Below are 20,581 nucleotides of genomic sequence, written 5' to 3' on the forward strand. Positions count from 1 at the left end.
AGCTTAAACTTCTGAAAAACACACTTTAAAAAATAAATAATGATAGGCTAATAATAACAATAATAAAAATGATAATAATAAAAATAATAATAATTGTAATAATAGTACGGTTATAACAATAATAATAACAATAATAAACCCTCGTAAAAAGTAATAAAATTAAAATAAAATTTAAAAAAAAACAAAAATAACAGCGGAGTGAGTGCTCTGTTTTTTAATCAACGATCTCTGCTGACAACAGGAAGACAGCCGTGCAGCTACTTCCGGTTTCCCCGCCCTCAGTCAGCTGTCACACGGTTGTTTGCAAACAGTTCCGTCCGCCGGGTCCATGGTCCCGTCCTCGTCCTCTGCGCCCCTGTAGCTCCTCCACCATGGGTGGGAACGACGACAGCGAAATCATAGAGCACCACGTGGAGGAGGAGATGGAGAAGAAGGGCACGAGGAGCCACGCAGCCTCCTCCTCCTCGTTCCTGGAGAGCGTCACTCCGTCCGACAGAGAGGGCCACAGCGGCACCCAGTCCTCCCACAGACTGCTGGCCTACAGCGATGCTCTCATCTCCATCATCGCCACCGTCATGGTGAGACACACCGACACACACACACACACACACACACACCTCTGAGCTGTACCCTCAGTATCAGCAGCCCCTTAGTTCACTGCAGAGACCTGAAACCAGCAGGTGATGGAGCAGAGGGCAGTGATGAACCAAATTAATATTAGGGACTGTTCGTTACTTATCGGGGTGGGGGGGCTGCGGTGTGACTTCAGTATTTTGGTACAGATATTTTTCCTGGAGCCTCCCTGAGTGTCTGGAGGAAAATGCATCACCCTCCCTCCACCTTAAATTAGTTACCAGACTTTTGAAGTAACAGACCCTTTAAGGCATGACGTCACAATGACATCATTTTGTTACCTGGAGGTGAAGTTGCCTCTCCCCCACACGGCTGTAGGCTACACAGGAGTCTTAAAATGTCTTGGTCTTGAATAACCCAACGGTGCATTCAGACAGCGCTGCGAAGCTGAACGGTCCAGTTTGTGTCAGAGTGCGCTCTGACACTCAGAATGAGTATTTCTGAACGCACCACTCACATCATCTTCCTCCACTGTCTTAAACGAGACAACAGAACTCACCAGCTAGTGCTTGCTAATGTCTGTGGAGGATTGTTTTGCCTCCAGCTAAGCCCCGCCCACCAAAAACGTCATACTGTTTACTAACAGTTAAAGGGTCTGTAACAAATGGTGTAATTTTGGTGATTTTAAAGAAAACATGTCTGTCAAACCACTAATGTTTCCTTTAAAGACGTATTTTCTTAAAATCATCATTTGTATTAATTTGGATATCCTTCCCCTAAGTCAAATTGAAAATTATAAGTCCCCCTCCATTGCTTAAAAAATTATTTGCCCGATTGCCCGGGGCAAGTAAAACTCACGGTCGGGCATGTAAACTAACAACTCACTTGCCTGATCGGACAAGTTGCTAAAAATAGTCAAAGTTAATAACTAATTGATAAAATAAATGTATTTTAAAACGTGCTCTTCTGCTCTGATGCAGCGGTCTCTCTGCCTGAAGTCACAGGCACAGCTGTGTAACAATGTCCTGCCCACAGCCCCCATTGATATTATTTTGCGCGACGGACGCTTCATATAATAACATAACAATATACTATTTATGGTGTTATGTCATCGTGTCATTTCTGTCTCTACATGGTCACGCGTTAACAATTCTCCTCTGCTCTCTGTATCTCACACGGTGGAGGTCACCACACACACACACACACACACACACACACACACACACACACACACACACACAGGTGATCACGCTAGAGCGGCTCGGGCTGCATTTTCCTGACCAAACCTGACCCTGAGCCCGGTGCAGTTTGTCAGCTGACACAGTTATTGAAATGGAGAGTGTGTAAATAACCAACAGACTGCTGTTACGCACAGACAAACACGCTGCTCGCACAGCAGCGCAGCACGGCACTCATGCTGAGCTTGTGTTGCGTTCAGGCGTTGTCACGTAAATAACAACTTCCAACACTTAAATAGGTCATAGCACAAAACAGCAGCATGTAAAGTGACTTTTTACTTTATTATATTCAATAAAATTGTATGTTCCTAAATCTTGAGACACCTCATATGTAAGCTAGACAGACATTTCACCTGCTCATACTGTGCACACATGTACTGTATGTACTTAGTCCTAAAGAGCCCTTCTGGTGCCAGTAGATACACAGAAACATCCCAGCAGGCTGTGCTTTGCAAGCATACAAAAAAGTTTCACGCATGTGAAAATTATTTTTCATGCGTGTGCTTCACCTCCACTGCTACAACTCCATCCTAGGGGAAACACTGCTGTGTGCGTTTTGTGCAACAGGTGGATGTGGTAGTCTACTGGTAGAGTAGAGAGAGAGCTAAGTAGCGTTGAAGTAGAGTAGAGAGCAGGGCAGAGAGATGGAAGCAAAATATATTAAACCCGGTGTTAATACAGCAGAACTGGAGAGAGGGGTGAAAAATAAATAGAGGTGGGTATGGCTTAAGTAGGGCGCAAAATTATAAACAGAGAACGATTGACAAATTTTTCACTTTTAAGCCCTGACATTGTCATTTTTGTGTAGGAATTAAGCTACAATACATGACATATGTTGTTTTATTTAATAAATACAGTGTGAATAAAGATTACATACCATAAAAATAACTGCAGTCTTTGTTATTTGATAGCCGCTTAAATTAAACAATTTTTACAGGGCAAGTAAAAACTGACTTCGGGCAAGTAGATCTCTGACCAACTTGCCCGACCGGGCAAGTGAAAAAAAACCTTAGCGTTGAACCCTGAATGTGAATTTTCTACAAAGGATAGCCCCTTGAGATGTAGCATCTCATTTTCAAGAGGTGACAGAGCTCAAGAAAAGTGGAAGATTATTCCAGTCAGATGGAGCTTTGGATCGGAACGACCTTAGTCTAACTGCTTTGAAAATCCTGGGGACAAAGAAAAAGGGATTATGTCTAAGTGAATATGAGGAATTATACAGGGTCAAAAACTGTTTCAAATATGAGGGACAATTGAAATTAACACACTTGAAAATGAGCTGAACCTCCCTTTCACACTAAAGCTATCCTGTTGAATAAAGGCAGAAAAAACAAACCCAGAAATATCAGGAAAATTTGAGACATTAACGCCTGTAACTTCATTCTATTCTCTATATTCATTTTATTCCTGTATTAAAGTGCAAATTACTGACTTTGAACTGGTGCAGACTTGTCCTCCCTCGAGCTTTAAAGCTAACCTGTAACCTCTCCTGTGACCTGTTGTCATGGATGTTCACTTTGCAGCAGCAGCAGCAGCTTAAGGAAGATGGTCCAGTCTTTTCATATACAGCAGTTAGCATGCTTTAGTCTCCATTTAATAATATACTTTCCACTTGTGACAGAATTTTTCCAAATCCAAAAAGAAATGGGACGTTTGTGGTTTAAATTACCCATGGTAGTATTCATAATCAGGTGGTCTCTGCAGTATGATGTTCCTGTCTGTGAACATATGATACCTCTCCTAATGCTGCTTTCATTATCCACAGATTTTACCTGTCGCTCACACAAAGATGGAGGATAATGAGGTAACAGTAACTGTCTTTCTATAAAGCCGACACAACGAGGTATATTCACTTCACTGTTGAGTGCACCAGATAAACTTTGTACCAATGTAGTGATGTAATAACAACAACAACAGGCGACATGTAATAAATCTGTTTGTGTTTCAGGAGTTGAGGGAGAGTGTTCAGCTGCTGCTGACGACAAAGATCGCTGTTTACTTAATGACATTCCTGATTGTGACTGTAGCGTGGGCCGCTCACATCAGGTGAGTCATTACTGATATTATATTAGTAGTAGAACAGCAGTTTTAAAGGGACAGTTCACCCCACAATCAAACACACATATTCTTCCTCTCACCTGTAGTGCTGTTTACCAATCTAGATTGTTTTGGTGAGAGTTGCAGAGTGTTGGAGATATCGGCCGTAGAGATGTCCGCCTTCTCTCAAATATAATGGAACTAGATGGCACTCATTCATCCTCCGTTAGCTCACCTTGCACTACCGAGCTAGCTAACATTACAGCTCAGCCGAGGAGGACGCCATTAATGTTTACATCTAACACTGTCATGAGCACAAGCCTCTCGATTATGAGTAGATGCACACTTCCTTCTGCGTGGTGATATGTTTGGCAGGTCTAGTTCGGTAGAAAGAAAATAGTTCCTGCATGAAGCTGCTCACAATAAGGTCTGTGGATTATCTTGAGTAACCAGGTCATGATTTCTGGAAAGAGACATTGAGTGCGTTTACATGGACAGTTTAATTCCATTTTCATTCAGAATGAAAGTTCATTCCTATTAAAAGTGATCTTGTAAACACCTAATTCGGAATGGAAATGGCCAATGTGATTGAAAATTCAATCCGATGTAGAGGGCTGGAATATTCCGTTTCTAATTCCGAATGACAGAATTTTGTGTGCATGTAAACGTTCATTCCTCTTTAAGTTCATTCCAATCTTTCTGCGCATGCTCGTTTCCTTGCCCTTCTGGTGCGATGACGTATATAGCGCGCATAGCAACGGGCTGAGATAGAGCAGTCGGACTCGTTGCACTCACCAGTTTCCATACGCCAAAGCACGGTCTTCTGTCTCTCTTCTTCGACCTTCTACCTCCCTTCTCCTCCAGAGCGAGGACTACGGTGTTTTCTTCCGGTAAACGTAAACATGTAACATGCGCCCCGCCCCCTGTCCAATCAGAAACCCTCCCTGACCCAAACCTTGCGTGGACCCGAATAAAGGCGATTAAACTGATCTCCGTGTAAACCCTGATTCGGAATTAATATGTCCCATGTGAACTACCTGGAAAGACTTTAATTCCGAATGATTTCATTCAGATTTATTTCATTCTGAATGAGAAGCCGTCATGTAACTGCAGCCATTTGCTGTTGAGTTTTCATAAGTATTTTTTGGCACCACAAGCTGAGTGTTATCTTGTTCCGTTATATTTGAGAGAAGGCAGACATCTCTACAGCTGATATCTCCAACACTCTGCAACTCACACCAAAACAATCTAGACTGATAAATAGCACTACAGGTAAGAGATGCTTACCTGCAGATGATTCACCTCTTGCTCTTTCTTTGTGTTGAATTTCACAGGTTATTTCAAGTAATTGTTCGCATCGATGACTGCCTGGCACTGCTGAACCTCGTGAGTACAGTTATTAATGAGATCACTATGTCTTTAATGACACACTATCATTATTTGTACGGTGTTAATTGAAGTCTTTCTTTAAGTAATAATTATCTTGGATATTTAATTAAGGCAGATTAGTAAGCCTGTACCTAATAAGTGAGCTAATGTGACTTAAATAACGTCTAGTTTTGATCATATGACATGCATCTCTAGGTGGTTATATTTTATGTTTAAATACTGTATGGAGCTCCGACCAGTGTTAGACATTACTTTTTCTGGCTTTAGTTTTGATCAACACAGCTCACCGTGTCCCTGTAAATTGATTTTTATTTACCTTTTATCGTCTCTGATTTACAGTTTATGCAGTTTAGTAAGCTGTGGTCGGCTTCTTTGTTAACTTTGATTGACCAGTTGGTTTAAAATCCAATTTCAGCAAGTGTTATTGTGCAAATACTAAACATTTAAGGTTGGATTTCAGAGACAAACACAATATCTGTCAAAGAAACAACAGTGCATGTTGGCAACTGATTTCCATACTCAATATGTAAGTGATATTAGAGTCAGTTCTCACTGCTGAGAGAAAGCAGAGCCACAGTTTCGCTGCTGTCATACTATAAATACTTAACTACTGAATGAGACTGTGAGCACGTTTCCTTCCCTCTAATGTGACGTTCTACTTTCGGTTCTCTCTCAGGCCTGCATGATGCTGATAACCTTCCTGCCCTACACAGTGAGTATGAGTCCCCGCAGCAGCTGAATCAATCACAGTGTTTGCACAGATAAATGTTAAGTCGACTGATGTCATTCAAGCTCCGTCATGTTAATGTGTGTTGTGTGTTTGCAGTTCGCTCTGATGGCCAACTTCCCTGAGAACGTCCTGGGGATTTTACTCTTCTGTGGCTGTGTGATGGTGATGGGCATTATTCAGGTCAGCAGCTTCCGAGTGTTTTAGTCCTTCTAGTCCCTCTGGAGAAAAAGGGTCACCTTGAAGATAAGATGCAGCTTCACTTATAACATTACAGTTTATTATACACCATCTCTGCCAATAGTTGCCCCTACTGTAAATCCTACACACTGGACCTTTAACATTCAGTCGCATTTAGGAGTTTGGCTTGTGTCATAATCTTACATTTTGTTTCCGTAGTCGGTGATTGTGCTGTACGCCTTCAGCCGTCCCTTCCTGCTGAACGAGCAGATCCAGATCTCAGAGAACCAAACCTTCTACAAACACCACATCCTCAAAGTCATCATGCGGGTTCCCCTCATGTGCTTCTTCGCCAGCATCTTCTCCTTCATCTTCTTCCAGCTGGTAGGTGGCAGTATGTTTCATATCGACTGTTGTGAGAGATCTGTTCATCTTGTAATATGTTTTAGGACTTTATTGTACATTAACACCCTGATTAATCTAAAAAATATTGTGCAAAAATGCCCATCACCAGGCCCCGGAGTCCAGTGTGGCGGCTTTAAAGTTCTTGTTTTGTCCGACCAGCAGTCTAAAACTCAAAGATATTCAACTTAGAGTGTTGTAAAACGCAGACAAATCATCACATTTGAGAAGCTGGAACAAGCAAATGATTGGGATTGTAGCTTAATCAATCAAGTTTACTGATGCTGCTGTAAATCTATTCTTTGTAGTAAAGCTTTCATTCTGTCTTTCAGTCGTACGTGCTGTTGGCGATCGTCATCTTCCTGCCGTATATCTCCCAGTCTGTGAAGTGGTGTCGCAGTAAAGCAATTGGTGAGCGTGAGATTTTATCGTGATGAGAAGAAGAAACGTATCACCTCTGGCCACATGTACTTCATCGTCTATTTGTGTTAGAGTGACACCTTCTTAAAACATAAACTAAATCTTATTCCTTTCAGGTCAGGTGGAGGAGACTCCAGACTCCATGTTGTTTTACACGTACCTGCCCAACGAGCCACTCAGCAAGGACCGAGTGGAGGCTTTCAGCGATGGAGTTTACGCCATCGTAGCAACGCTTCTCATCCTGGACATATGGTGTGTTTTACTTTATCTCCTTAAGTGGGAAGACAGAGTACAAATCCATTTCAATATAACATACATAAATGCAAATATATTGTGTATAAAGAAGAGGTCAGACACAAACGCAGGCACTATGAATCTGATGTCACCATGATCACATTAAAGGAGCAGTGTGTAGGATTTAGTGGCATCTAGTGGTGAGGATGAAGATTGCAACCAGCTGAAACTTCCCCCTGAGCGCCAAGCGTGAGCTACTGGGTAGAATTTATTGTTCAGGAGGTTTTTAGCAGAAGCTGAATTATCTGCAGAGGTCTCTGAGTCTCCAAAACAACTGAACCAGGGGTCTCATTTATAAAACAATGCTTAGGATCCACACTAGGAATGTATGTACAGAGAAAAGCCAAAAATGGTGTGCGCCAAATAATATTCAACAGTTTCCACAATTAGTCCTCCACCTCCTCAGTCGCCAATTTCCTGTCTCCAAAATGTTCGTAAGCATGGGTCAAAGTTTCTCCCATCAAGTCTGTTTTTATAGATCCCACCTTTTCTGTGGGAAGATCCGCTCCTTATGTAGATACTAACGGCTCATTCTAAGGTATCAAAAATACGACAATTCTTATTTTCAGGTGATTATAAATGTATTTCCAATGTTATATTCCATTTCTGCCCATATATTTGCCCCTAAATCCTTCACACTGGACCTTTAAATGCAACCGACGTGCTATAAAGAGAATCTTCTGCACGATATGGATCCTATGCACATGTTGCATTCACTGGATTTATGCACCAGTTATACCTGCGTTATGTAAAACTACCTGACTACGTTCCATCTTTAAAGCTGCTTTTAAATTGTCGAAAACAAAACCATTCTGGATGAATTGTCATTAATAGTGTTGCAAAAGTTTGCTTGAAAACCTCCTCACCTTTATCCTCTCTGGTTCCTTCCTGTTAGCGAGGACAATGTTCCAGACCAGACCACTGTCCAGACGCAGTATGGCGGCAGCCTGATAGCAGCGCTTCAAGACTACGGCCCGGAGTACCTCGCCTACTTTGGTTCCTTCGCCACCGTCGGCCTTCTCTGGTTTGTGCACCACTCGCTCTTCCTCCACGTCACCAAGGCAACGCGCTTCATGGGCCTGCTGAACACCTTCTCGCTGGCGTTTATCGGAGGTTTGCCGTTAGCTTACCAGCTAACGCACGAATTCCCGCGCAACTCTCGCAATGAACTGGAAGCCATTCAGATCAGCTGTGTGATCATTTTCTTCGCAGGAATATTTCAGCTCGCCATTTGGGTGGTCGCACTTTACAACGAACAGGAAACTCTGCACCCTTATGTTCGATATGGCGGACGCGAGCATGTGTTTATGCTAGCTAAGCTAGCTCTGTACCCCTGCGTTGCTCTGGGGACGTTTTTCCTCACATGTATTTTGAGTAAATTTAGCGCCTCCATTTTCCACCTGATGGAGATCACGGTGCCTTTTGCTTTCCTTGCGCTGAGGCTGTTGGTGCGTGTCGGGATGGCGCTGCTACGGCTAATCTTCTGTCCCGACAGGCCCAACCAGAGGGGGGTCATAGAGGACGAAGATGACGAGACAAGAGTGCCATTCAACGCTTTAGTTACCTAGCTAGGTTAGAGGGGAGGTGGCCGCAGGAAATCGAGCTAACTGACAGAGCAGCGAGGCATTATTGCTAAGATGCTTGGTCTCTGAAAGAGTTACTGAGAGAGAGTGAATTAGGAATCACGTGGAGAAGAAGATGGTGATCTTTTAATTTAAACTGGTTCAAATCTTGTGAAGGAATCAGTGCAAAATGGGATTAGACGTGATCTCACATGTTGAAGGCGAAGTAATGAAGTGAACCAGAGTGGTGAAGGATGCTGACCGCCAAAGCCTATCCATTCATTTCATTTCTTTAAAGGGTACATTCGGCATTTTTCAACCTGGACCACATTTGCCCATGTTTTTGTATCCAAGTGACTGATAGGAACAACAATTTTGTAAACTGGTCCAATATTGAGTAAGGCTGCTGCAGCTGTGGAAAAAAAAAAGGCTGCAATCTAACTATTCGGGGTGTTCGCACCATTAATTTACGTCCACTAAAAGTGCTTGTTTTGTCACTGACAGGCTCAGATTGTTATTTTAAGTGTCTGACACCATTATGGAAAGGATCAGTACAGAGGTCGACCTCTTGTTAAAGAATAAGACTCTTGTGTTTAAGAAACAGCCCAAAAATTGCTATAGCCAAACCCACCAGACTTCATTTAAAAAAACAGTAATTATCATTGTTAAACACACTTCATTCAAAGTCGAAAGAAACAAAATAAAACTCACAAAAACCATCTTGGTTCACGTTCTCACACTCGCACAACAATCACAAACTTTATCGACAGGAAGGCAATCCAGGCACTAGGGCTGTGCATCTTCAACGGCCTCACAACTCAATTACGATTATCTAGTCAAGCATTCCACGATGCATCCGACTTCATGTCCTCTTTCACCACATCCATAAATCTCCTCTTTGGTCTTCCTCGAGGCCTCTTGCCTGGCAGTTCCAACCTCAGCATCCTTCTACTGAGCTCAATGCCCTCTATGCGTAATAAGGAATCATTAGCATTATAAGATTCACTGAAGTGCGTAGCCATGTGTAGCCATGTGTAGCCATGTGTAGCCATGGGGTAGTTACGATTTTTTGTTCTAATGGCATATTTATGCTCAACAAGGCGTCCTCAGGCGTCTTTATGTACGGCCTATGTAGAAAAAGAGTAGGGGCGTGTCTAAAAGAAAAAATAATGGGTTCAGGAAAGACTTTACTCAAAAAAGAATCATCTCAGTAATGGCTCAATTATGTTTAATTATACGTTTGATTTGTTTGAAATAAACCCTTAATTCACCCAGTTAAATGTGAAAACATGCTGCCACTGCACACACTACAATTACTGTTTATTTTAATGGAGTCTGGTAGAATTGATGATGGTGATTTTGGGGCCGTTTCTGGTTTAACAAAAAGGATCTTAGACACTTCTAATGACAATCTGAGCCTGTCAGTGGCAAAAACAAACACTTCAATTTCTTCACTGCCGGCTGCATCAGTCTGGCTCAATACTGGGCCAGTTTCAAAAATGATTGTTCCCATTTGTGGCTTTAAAACATGAAAAAAAGGTCCAGGTTGAAAAATACTAAACTCACCCCTTAAACAATAACTTGGAAGAATATACTAATGCTAGTTTTGATTAGCGAATAATCATCAATCATCTTCAAGCACTAAAAAGCTCGGTTTGAAATGACGGTCTCCCACTTTGATTCAATATGACCCAGTTTTCTGTTTTCACTGTTGAGTAGAACAGAAGAACAGGTTTGATAATTATAGTTCAGTGAAGATGTGAGACAAAGAGTCCGTCCAACTGGTTTGGTTTTACTTGAGCCTTCATTTATTTTTTAACCTCGTGTTCCCCAGAGAAAATCTGCCGAGCGCGTTCAGACACATTGCAGGAAAAATACATGAGAACTGACGGCTGGAGTTTAGTTTTGTCTCCTGTATAAATGTTGCAGTTGACCTGTTAGCAGATCGAGTTCAAGTCTTTAGTGTTGGCGCTTTAAACATTTTACTGAATGGGTACGGCCATGAAACTTGCACTATTTACTAATCAATATTTTGATTTAGATATTTGTGTGTACTACCCACTGGAATGTAACCTCATCTTTTCAGTTACTGTCACAATGCTTCTTTTGTTTCTACTGACTGTGAACTTAATGAGCCCCAAAACTGTTTATTTAAATGTAGAAAAAGGCTGAATGTGCATGGATATTGATTTTTAGTTTCAGTGATAATGACTTTAGGTTTTCTTGCAAGTTCTGTCTTTAAAAAGTCAAGGACCCAAGGATCGTTCAGATTTTTAACCGGGGTTGTATGAGGTACTTATCCATAGACAGTATGTTACGTTCCACAGATGTCAGTGGGCACACCTTCAGTTTGGAGAAGTCTGCACATGGAAAGCAATGTACTGCCATGAAGGGGGCCGACAATTTTACAGACTTACTTACTTACAGAGCATCACACAGTCAAGCTCCCTCTAATGTAGCTGAAACACTTCACCTGCGTTCTTCAGCTCACGTAATTAATCAGATAAATTTGTTATCTTTCCCTCGCACTCGCCTTAAGACCCGTGGTCATCGAGCTTTGCTGACACTGTGGTTTCTTTTAAAAGCCAGCTGAAGACGCACCTGTTCAGACAGGCGTTTGGGTCTGTGCCAGATCTGTACTTTTTAAAATATCGTGTATTGTTGCGTAGGGTGAATTCTTCTTTTTCTTGTGTGTGTGCAAATAGTTTTGCTAGCTGTGCACTTTTCACTACATGGCTAATGTCGTCACTTTGTCTCTATGATTTCTTTCTTGTTGTATAATGCTCTTGTGAAGCACTTTGTGACCTGTGTCTGCGAAAAGCGTTATGTAAATAATTTTGACTTTTTTACTTAATTTTTAGCCACCTAAAAGAAAAAAAATCAGTATCACAGTAAGTGTACACTATACTTGATGTCAGACTGATTTCCAGTGGGAAAATGAAGCCCTTGTATCGCTCTCTTCAAAGCCAGACTCCACTGACAAAAGCAGTAATTTAAGCTCACTGAACACAGGAGCTGCTGTTGCCTGGAGCAGTCAGTTAGTTTGTGTTATTGTGTGACTTTGGCATTTTAAAGGATTAGTTTGGGCTTGCTGGAATCACACAATAACACAAACAAACCAATTTATCAAAGCAGCAGTAGACCAGCAGCTCCTGTGTCCAGCGAGCTTAAATTACTGATTTTGTCAATGGAGTCTGGCTTTGAGGAGAGCATATATAGGGAACTGAAGCAGTCGGAACAGGCTGTCTGACATTAAAGTTAAGCAGTGAAAATAATCTCAATATAGCGCGCACTTTCTCGGTTATAGATAATTTAAGTTTAGGTTATTTTAGGCTCCTGTCTGCTTCTCCAAACTGGGGGCATGCTGACCTACATCTACTGTGTCTAACACACTGACTGTGTATAGGTACCTCATACAACCCCTCTTAAAAGATCAAAACTATCCCTTTAACATCAGAACAAATCAGTTTATTTTAAGTGGAAATTACTGTTTTGTTTTTTATGGGGAGGTTTGTGAAATCAGGTGTAGCACATTTCTCCAGAAGGGGTCACTGTTGTTTCTGTTAAACAGTCCTGAGGCCACTTTCATGGCTGTTAATGATGATGATGTGCTGTTATGTGTGTTTGATACTGACGTAAAAGGGGACCAGAATCTGACGTGCACTTTATGGAAACCTGTCAGGTGAAGGAGAAGGATTATAAATATATATCAACAAGGAACTGAACAGCTGTTAACTATTGCTTTTTAAGACAGAGACAATAAGCTCAGCTGGCTCTGAATGTCAGGTGAAAAGCTTGTTTCTGATTCGTTAGACACATTGGTTGTCACGTTTTTGTTCTGTTGAGCAGCTTCCAGATCCAAACTACTTGTAGAGCCAGGTATGGTTTTATTTTATGGGCATTTGTAATGATCTGTAGTCAGAATCAGTTGATCAGGATGGGAGCAGTGTAACGAGACGATGATTTCTATGAAGGAGTAAATGCCTGTGTTTGTTTGCCAGTCATCGTGACGCTCTTAACATCCCAAAATATTGATCGCAAAATGTTGTCAGGCATTGTTACCTAAATAAAAACAACTGTATTTGTATATTTTTCACGTTGTCAGTCATAGCTTCATGTTTGAGTCCCAACACTCAGCAGGATCTTTACTTTCCTCATTTCTGTTGCCGCCACATTACCTTTAGAAATCAGGCTTTTTTAAAAGACCTGCCTGTTGTTCGAGGCCAGAGGAATCCCTCTCCAAATATTCCCTTTGACAAATTTTTTAATGCTTCGTTGTTGTCTGTCTGTAATCAAACGCTGCATTTGCTCTTTCACACTGTGCAAAAGCTTTTTTTTTTAATGTCAAATCACAAACTGTGGAGCCTTGTTTTGTGAATAAATCTGAAATTGTTCCTTCAATGTGAAAACGAATCGTCTGTTTTGTCAAACATAATGAACAAAATGAGATTTTAAAGAAAAAGAAAACCTTTATTCACCTCCGTACAGTAAACAGCTTCACAATATCCCTAACAAGGTATCAATATGTGGTTTATACATGACTCTGTATCGCCCCTATTATCAACAGCATACGTCCTCAGTGTCGATGTTTAAATCTTATCCACTCCAAAAGCTACAGATTTTCATTAGAAAACATTTCAGCTCCGAAGCAAATCAAACAAAATATACACAAAATGATAAATTATAAAGACAAGCAACCAAACATCTGCAGTGCATCATAACCTGACATTTGGGCTAATAAAACTAACTTTATCTTTCCTACCTTTATGTCTGTGTACCACAAGTGTCTCACCTTCATAATGTGAATAAAAATATAAATTAGTTCACACAACAACTTTGATCTAATTTAAACTACAACTGTGAAACTACGGAGTCTCGAGTGTGCCAAGAGAATAATACACTGCTTATTTTAATAATGAACTGCTGCGTTTAAGTGACACTGGATAAAGTAATTAAATTTACACATGATTGATGGTGTAGTTGCTAAAAACCATCAATAAAAAAAGTTTCAACATTCACCAATTAATAGTTTGATTTTTGTCCTTTGAGAATAAATGAATTTATAAATGGATTTGCAACTACTTACAATTTGTCTTTTGTTATTCTGTTCACGTACGTGTCATCTATACAGCGTCGTTTATACGTCTGTGCTGAAACTACGTCCTACCTTCAGTGCCTGACGTGCACCTCCCCAGAAATGTCTACACATCGCAGCAACACAGATCTCCTAAATGTTTTTGTAAACCACTTCCCTCAGTCAAAACATAGCTTTAATTTACTTTAAGACAATGAGGAATAAATTGTGAAGACAATAAAACCCCCGCAAAATAGCATTTTAAATCTTGTGTGTGATTTATCCTGGCTTCATATGAGCAGAGGAAAAGTCCGCTAGCTGCTAAGCTAATTTATGCAACAGGAAATGTTGTAGGTTTGTGCTAATAATGATAGCATGTTGTATTTGTTTGGAAAACGTGTTTAGTATAAGACAGTTGTTTTGTCAGTGAACCTTGTGAGTTGTAATGGAGCCGAATTTTATAACGTTACCTTTGTTAAATGCTGCTGTTGTCCCTGGCTTCATATGTGAAGAGGAAAAGTCTGCTAGCTGCTAGGCTAATTTATACAATGTAAAATGCCACAGGCTTGTGCTAATAATGATAGCATGTTGTATTTGTTTGAAAAACTTGTTAAGTATAAGACAGTTGTTTTGTCAGTAAACCTTGTGAGTTGTAATGGAGCCGAATTTTGTAACGTTTCCTTTGTTAAATGTTGCTGTTGTCCCTGGCTTCATATGTGAAGAGGAAAAGTCTGCTAGCCACTAGGCTAATTTATACAATGTGAAATACAGGGTTCCCACAGTCATGGAAAATCTGGAATTTCACATTGACATTTTCCAGACTTGGAAAAGTCATGGACTTGGTAAAACTCATTGAAAGTTTTGGAAAAGCAATGGAATTTTGTTGCTTGTAATGAAATCATCACAGTCCAAGTAACGTGAATTTATTTTGTGTAACGTTTTCTCACTATGTGTCATCTCTCCCTTCATGTATGCAAGCTAACTGAAACTGTTTGAATAGAGTTTGGATCTGATGAGTTTAAAAGTGCTGCATAAATGGGGCAAGAAAAAAATTACACAATATTATGGGTCTTTGAAAAGTCTTGAAATTTTGTCCATGACAATACGTGGGAACCCTCAAAATATCATTGGCGTATGCTAACAACATTAGCATGTTGTATTTGTCGGTTATGACATTATCTTTGTTAAATGTTGCTGTTGTTCCTGGCTTCATATGAGTAGAGGAAACTTCCGGTAGCCACCGGGCTAATTTATGCTATGTAACATGTCATAGACTTATGCTAACAACATTAGCATGTTGTACTTGTGGGGAAAACATCTCTAGCAAAAGACAAGTGCTTTGTCTGTGAATGCTGCGAGTTATAGTGAAGCTGATTTGTGTACTTTTACTTAATATTGTCACCATTAAGCCATGTTTAATGTGTGTTTTATGTGTTTAAGTTGAATCAATCAAACTTTACTGCACTGTACAGAAGCTTAACACAGTGGCATAGAAACCTCACTGCTAACTAGTGTTGTGGAGCTGTAACTGCAGAGCGACACAGACACACCATTGCACAAGTATAAATGCTCACAACTTGCTTCGGCTACACAGTAGGCTCTGCATAGAGCCGTTAAGCAGCCTTGATTAGAGCTGAAACAAGTCAATTAATTGATTATCAGCAGCTATTTTTATTATCAGCTGATCGAGTAATTTATCCATCAATAACTCATCTCGAATGTGAGGATTTGTTCACATTTCCAAGACTAAAACAATAAACTCACTGATAAAAATGATTTAATTTTAAATAAAATTTAAGTGATATTTAAATGAAATCTAATTAATAAAAGCAGAAGAGTTAATGAGCTGAATAATAAAATATTTCCGCCTTTGTTTTTTAGCTCATTCATTAATTTAAACACACAGAAACTGAATCATTAATTAGCAGTAGATGATTACTTTTTACTTACTTTACTAAGTTTTTGAAGTAGCATTATTAAAATGTAAACTTTGTAAATCACAGTTTTTTTGATTATTATTCAGGTGGCACACTCCAGACTCCGTATAAAACAGCTTAAATAAACTCTAAATATTTTGACCATCTGCTGTTTGTGTTGATTTTTGGTCAGATTGCTTTTGCGTGAACACCATCCACATGCTTTGGGTCATCTCGTTCAGTATGTAAGGTTGGACACAGTAAAGCCTGTAAAGCAGTAGTGTGTGTTTTCCCACAGAGAGCTTTAGTTACAGATTTATACAGTACAATACAGCTGGTCCCAAGAGTCCACCCGACACCCCTGTTCACTTCATGAGGGGGAAAACACCCTAAAATGCACTTCTATGGAGGAAAACATGAACAGAACAATAAATTATAACATCCTCTTCGTCCAACTGAAGGAACAGAGTGACACCCATTGCACAGGCCTCAGATGCAAATGTTAGCGCTCCATTCCGCAGCCCAGCTCCAAACTCTCCTCCTTTTGTCATGTTTCAGAACAAAGAGAGGATGTCGGAAGGAGACGACAGTTTGGATCTGGGCTCTGGAGCTTTTTCAATAACGGAAGGAAATCAGTGTTAATCAGACAGTGCTTTGGTAAACATTTCTCTCTCTGAAAAGGTCTGGATTCACTCAGAGAATCTCGTCGGACACATCTGGTGCCTCGTAACACGTCGTATTCATCACACTGGTGAACGTGTGATTCATCACAAATGCCACAGATTTCCTGTAGAGTTAAATTATCCAACCCATGTTCTAAGAAACTGCAACCTGCAGAGGATATTGCTAATAAAACCACTGCCCAAAATATGTTTTATATACTGAAATATACAGTGTGTGTAAATACAGAACTGTACATACACACACACGTTGTACATTACATCGGCTCCCAATGTACTCACTCATGTTATCATCGATAACACCTCGCCTTAAAAACTACATTCAAAACGTAATAATTTAACAGTGATTTAATGCATAAGACTTTAAAATAGCAAGATTTTTTTTCAACAGTTGAACAAACATTGAGTCCGAGGACGTGGGAACCTTCGGAGGGTCTGATGCGTCGACCCCACCCGACCCCAACCGCTACAGTGCAATTAAAATCATTGGTTAAATCGATAAAGGAAGCTCAGTATTTATTTTCAAGGAAAAGTTCACAATTAATGGAAATGCGCTTATTCTCTTTCTTTTTAGAGTTAAATTAGAAGATCAGTATCTTGTGAGTGTGACTGGAAGCAGCGGGAAGAAGCGCCACTGCCTTTCTTTAAACTTAGAAAGCTCACAAATCAACACGTGTCTCATTTGTTGAATCAGTACGCAAACAAAAATGGGGGTTATCTGTGGGTCTGAAACATGAAGCCAATGCAGGAATGTCTAAAACCTGCATTCTTTCTAATGGCCAGCAGGGGGCGACTCCACTGACTGTATGGACGTCTTTGGAAATGACTAATGACCAACTTCTCACTTGATTTATTCCCTCAGTGAACATTTTCCTACTGAGTTTATGGTCTCAACCGCTTGTTTCAAGTCTTCTTCAACACCGCATGATGTTCGTTTTGTAAATTATGGTCCCACTTAGAATAAAACAGACGATAAAACATGGTGTGCTATAGGACAGGACAACCTTATGACTGACAAGTTGCTACCACAGCGACCTGTCAATCAGGATAGAGGCTCAGAAATGCGCATCCTCCAAAGCTCTACCATGTCATCTAAATATGGTCGTTTCTGGCTCCGACAAAACCAAGATGGTGATGGCTACAATGCCAAACTCAAAGCAAACGGTGACATCTTAGTGGCTAGTTCCACGTCTTTTATAAAGTCTATGCTGGCAAATTTACAGAGCACGAGTTCAATATTGTGCACAGCAAGGTCGTTATTTCCAGTGGAGAGATCTCTGCGCTCCCATGCGGCTATGCGAGCCGCATCTGTATGCTACGCTAAATTTCCATGTTTTACAACTAAAGTTCAACTTAGTTAACTTTCGTTTTGAGGCAGTTGAAAAGAATTTGGTTTTAATGGAAGTCAATCTGCCATATTTTGGTCAAAGGGGATTCAACGGTGGAGAAAGATGGTTTAACACAACTCACAGCCAAAATGATTGCAGAAAATACAACTTAAATGACCAAATCATGGTCTAAAGGGGGCACAAGGGTTAAACCTTGACCCCAAAAAGCTAACGTCCAAAGTAGGGCTGGGTATCTGTAAATGATACCTTTGAGGTACTGACTGAAAAGTCCGATATCGAGTAGTATCTAAACGTCTCCAATTAAACAATGCCTGCATTCGATGCTTTTTGGTGCGCCTGGTCTGAGTCTGGACTTTCCACACTCCCGATCAGATCAGCAAACTTTCTGTTGCTGCCATCTCTGGAGCTGCTCTTCTCCTGACAAACAGTTCACCGTCTGCCCGATTAGTACTTGCTAACACAGAAGCAACGGCTAACATTAAACAGTGACAAAAACCTCACAGTGATATTAAAACAGCTCGACTCTGTCGTTAATCCTGTTAATAACGATTAGGTTAAGTTAGCTGTGTCATGCTTGTAGAAAAGACTCCTGCACACTGTCTAACTTGCAAAAATAATGATTTTAATGCTGCAACGTTTCAGTGACGAGACCTTCATCAGGCAAAGAGTCCAGTCACCGAAACGTTGCAGCATTAAAATCATTCTTTTTGCAAGTTAGACAGTGTGCGGGAGTCTTTTCTACATGTTTTATTGATGTGCAAAGTATTCCTTTGTTTTGAGCCGTGTAATGCTAACAGTTAGCTCCGTCACTGTGTGTGTGCGCGGTCGGGCAGACTCTCAGAACTGTCTGAAGCGCGGAGCTCACACTCCCACATCAGCTGCTCAGATGCCAGCAGCACGTTCACACGTATGGCTGGTATTGACATTTTTTTAGACGATACCCAGCCCTTCTCCACGATGGAAATCTAGTATTGAATGGAGGCAAAATTTACAGCTACAACGATTCTGGAAAAGGGATTGATTGATTCTTACATTTCTGAATTCCCATAGTGACGCATTTGTACTCTCTGATCCCACCAGGACTCAGGGACATGAGGTTAGAAAACTAAAGTTGGGATTATAACCATTAGCTGCTTTGTAGAACAGTTGATTAGTGAGCTTTCAGGTGTTGGTAGGCAGATTTTAGATTTTGGCTGCCCCTTGCTTCCAGTCTTCATGTTATTCACCTCGCAGCTCGGGAAAGAATAAGCGTATTTTCCAAACGTCAAACTGTTCCTTTAAAATTCTTTTTCCAATCTCTGATAAAGGTTCACCCAGCACACCTTTTAAATAAGCAGCAACCTCAGATCAAACCAACACCCCTACCTCATAAAAATCTAATTTGTTCATGCTAAAGGCTACAAATGAGTTACATCTCTATTTTTGCATATCATTTCTCATAGCTTAAAAAGTGTTTTTCTTTTTCCCCAGCAGGTCACACAAGTAGTTATAGTACGTATTAGGTATCTGTTCAGCTAAATATCTTCAGTATATTTATGTACAATACATTAACTTGAGTGCTGATGCTCTAGTTTCTGCGTTAACATGCCTACGGTCAAACTGTGTTGACTCTTATTGTGCGAGTTATTTAGATTCAGACAGAAACCTAAAAGCTAAAAGTTCACGCTGTGGAAGAAGAGAATAAACATGGCTTAGTTTAGCAGAAGCCCGAGACAGGACTTGCATACATGCTACATGTTTTGTTACGCTGTGAGGTTAGGACCATTAAATAGAGCATAGTATATAAAACAGTGTCTACAGTATTCTGACAACCCTGCTGCATCATCGCTTCACCCACACCCAAACCCAGAAAGACAAGTCTCAACAGTCTGTTTGCTGTAGCTCAGGTCCACGTGCCCGACACTTTGGGTCCAGTTTATGCTGGTAGAAGCTCCTTAAATCCGTTTGTTCTGCTAGTCAGTGCAATGTTTGCCGTCCACGGGGAAACTGCACATCCACCATCCACCTGCGCTGAGAGAGCCGTGTGCTTCAGAGTCAGTTTTGTTCGATAAGACATTTTATCTTCAGTCTGAGAGTTTCTAGGATGGGGACTGCCTGTTCGCTCGTGAAGCGTGTCGTAGTTTATGTGCCAGTCCAAGTGGAAAGCAATTTTTTTGTCGCTGTGTTGTTTTTTATCCTACGAGGTTATTCCACGTAGTCTGGAGAGTCACCTCAGATTCAAAGTCGTGATTTTGAGCTGGTTGGAAGTTGAATGAAGAGTCGGCAGGATGATGATGACGGACGCTCTGAGAGAGGCCTGGAATCACACACCATACAGCCATACCTAAGAGTGTGTGTGTCTGTGTAGGTGTGTGAGTGTGTGTACATGCTTACACAAACTTTCCAAACCATCACACACACTCTCCAGCCGTCGCCCCGTGAAGCCAGCCGGTCTTTCATCAAGCCTGGGCGGCAGCAGCTGGGGGGAGCATGCCCCTCTCTCTCAGGTGGGAGTGCAGAGTGTGGAAAATGCTGAGCTGCTGTTCAGGCTGAAGCATCAACAGCTGCTGCAGCACCTTGCTCGGGTTCGGTCCCCTGAAAGACAACAATTCAATGTGAGTGAAGAGAATCCCAAATCTGGAGCTACTTCATCTTACAAGCATATCTAAAGGAGCTGTGTGTTGGATCCATGGGATTCAGTGGCATCCAGAGGAGTGGAGGAGCAGACTTCCATCTGTGTCACCGCTGATGAGGAAATACA

General features: G+C 41.0%; 2 protein-coding genes across 3 annotated transcripts in view; one reads left to right on the forward strand and one right to left on the reverse strand.

Annotated features, from left to right (window-relative positions):
• Window positions 1–256: 256 nt before the first annotated feature.
• Window positions 257–14,002, forward strand: tmem175 (transmembrane protein 175). Its single transcript, XM_033620274.2, has 10 exons — window positions 257–578; window positions 3,577–3,615; window positions 3,760–3,857; window positions 5,183–5,234; window positions 5,914–5,949; window positions 6,064–6,147; window positions 6,364–6,528; window positions 6,879–6,957; window positions 7,083–7,218; window positions 8,156–14,002. Exons 1-10 carry the CDS (start codon window positions 372–374, stop codon window positions 8,826–8,828), a joined length of 1,569 nt encoding a protein of 522 aa, XP_033476165.1. The 5' UTR covers window positions 257–371; the 3' UTR covers window positions 8,829–14,002.
• cds1 (CDP-diacylglycerol synthase (phosphatidate cytidylyltransferase) 1) overlaps window positions 13,272–20,581 on the reverse strand; it is a 63,091-nt gene continuing 55,781 nt past the window's right edge. For both annotated transcript variants that reach the window (XM_033619981.2, XM_078170464.1), the window contains one exon: window positions 13,272–20,415. In XM_033619981.2, coding sequence (XP_033475872.2) covers window positions 20,280–20,415 — 136 coding nt within the window. In that variant the 3' untranslated portion in view covers window positions 13,272–20,279. The remainder of the gene's footprint in view (window positions 20,416–20,581) is intronic.

Source organism: Epinephelus lanceolatus, chromosome 9, assembly GCF_041903045.1.
Source record: "Epinephelus lanceolatus isolate andai-2023 chromosome 9, ASM4190304v1, whole genome shotgun sequence".
In the NCBI taxonomy this organism is placed as follows: Eukaryota; Metazoa; Chordata; class Actinopteri; order Perciformes; family Serranidae; genus Epinephelus; species Epinephelus lanceolatus.

Bases quoted from the DNA above. Each gene is read 5' to 3' on its own strand.
- tmem175 (XM_033620274.2), top strand. From the start codon at position 372: ATGGGTGGGAACGACGACAGCGAAATCATAGAGCACCACGTGGAGGAG. The intron at 579-3,576 runs GTGAGACACACC...CATTATCCACAG, and splicing joins CCATCATCGCCACCGTCATG to ATTTTACCTGTCGCTCACAC. The intron at 7,219-8,155 runs GTGTGTTTTACT...CCTTCCTGTTAG, and splicing joins CTTCTCATCCTGGACATATG to CGAGGACAATGTTCCAGACC.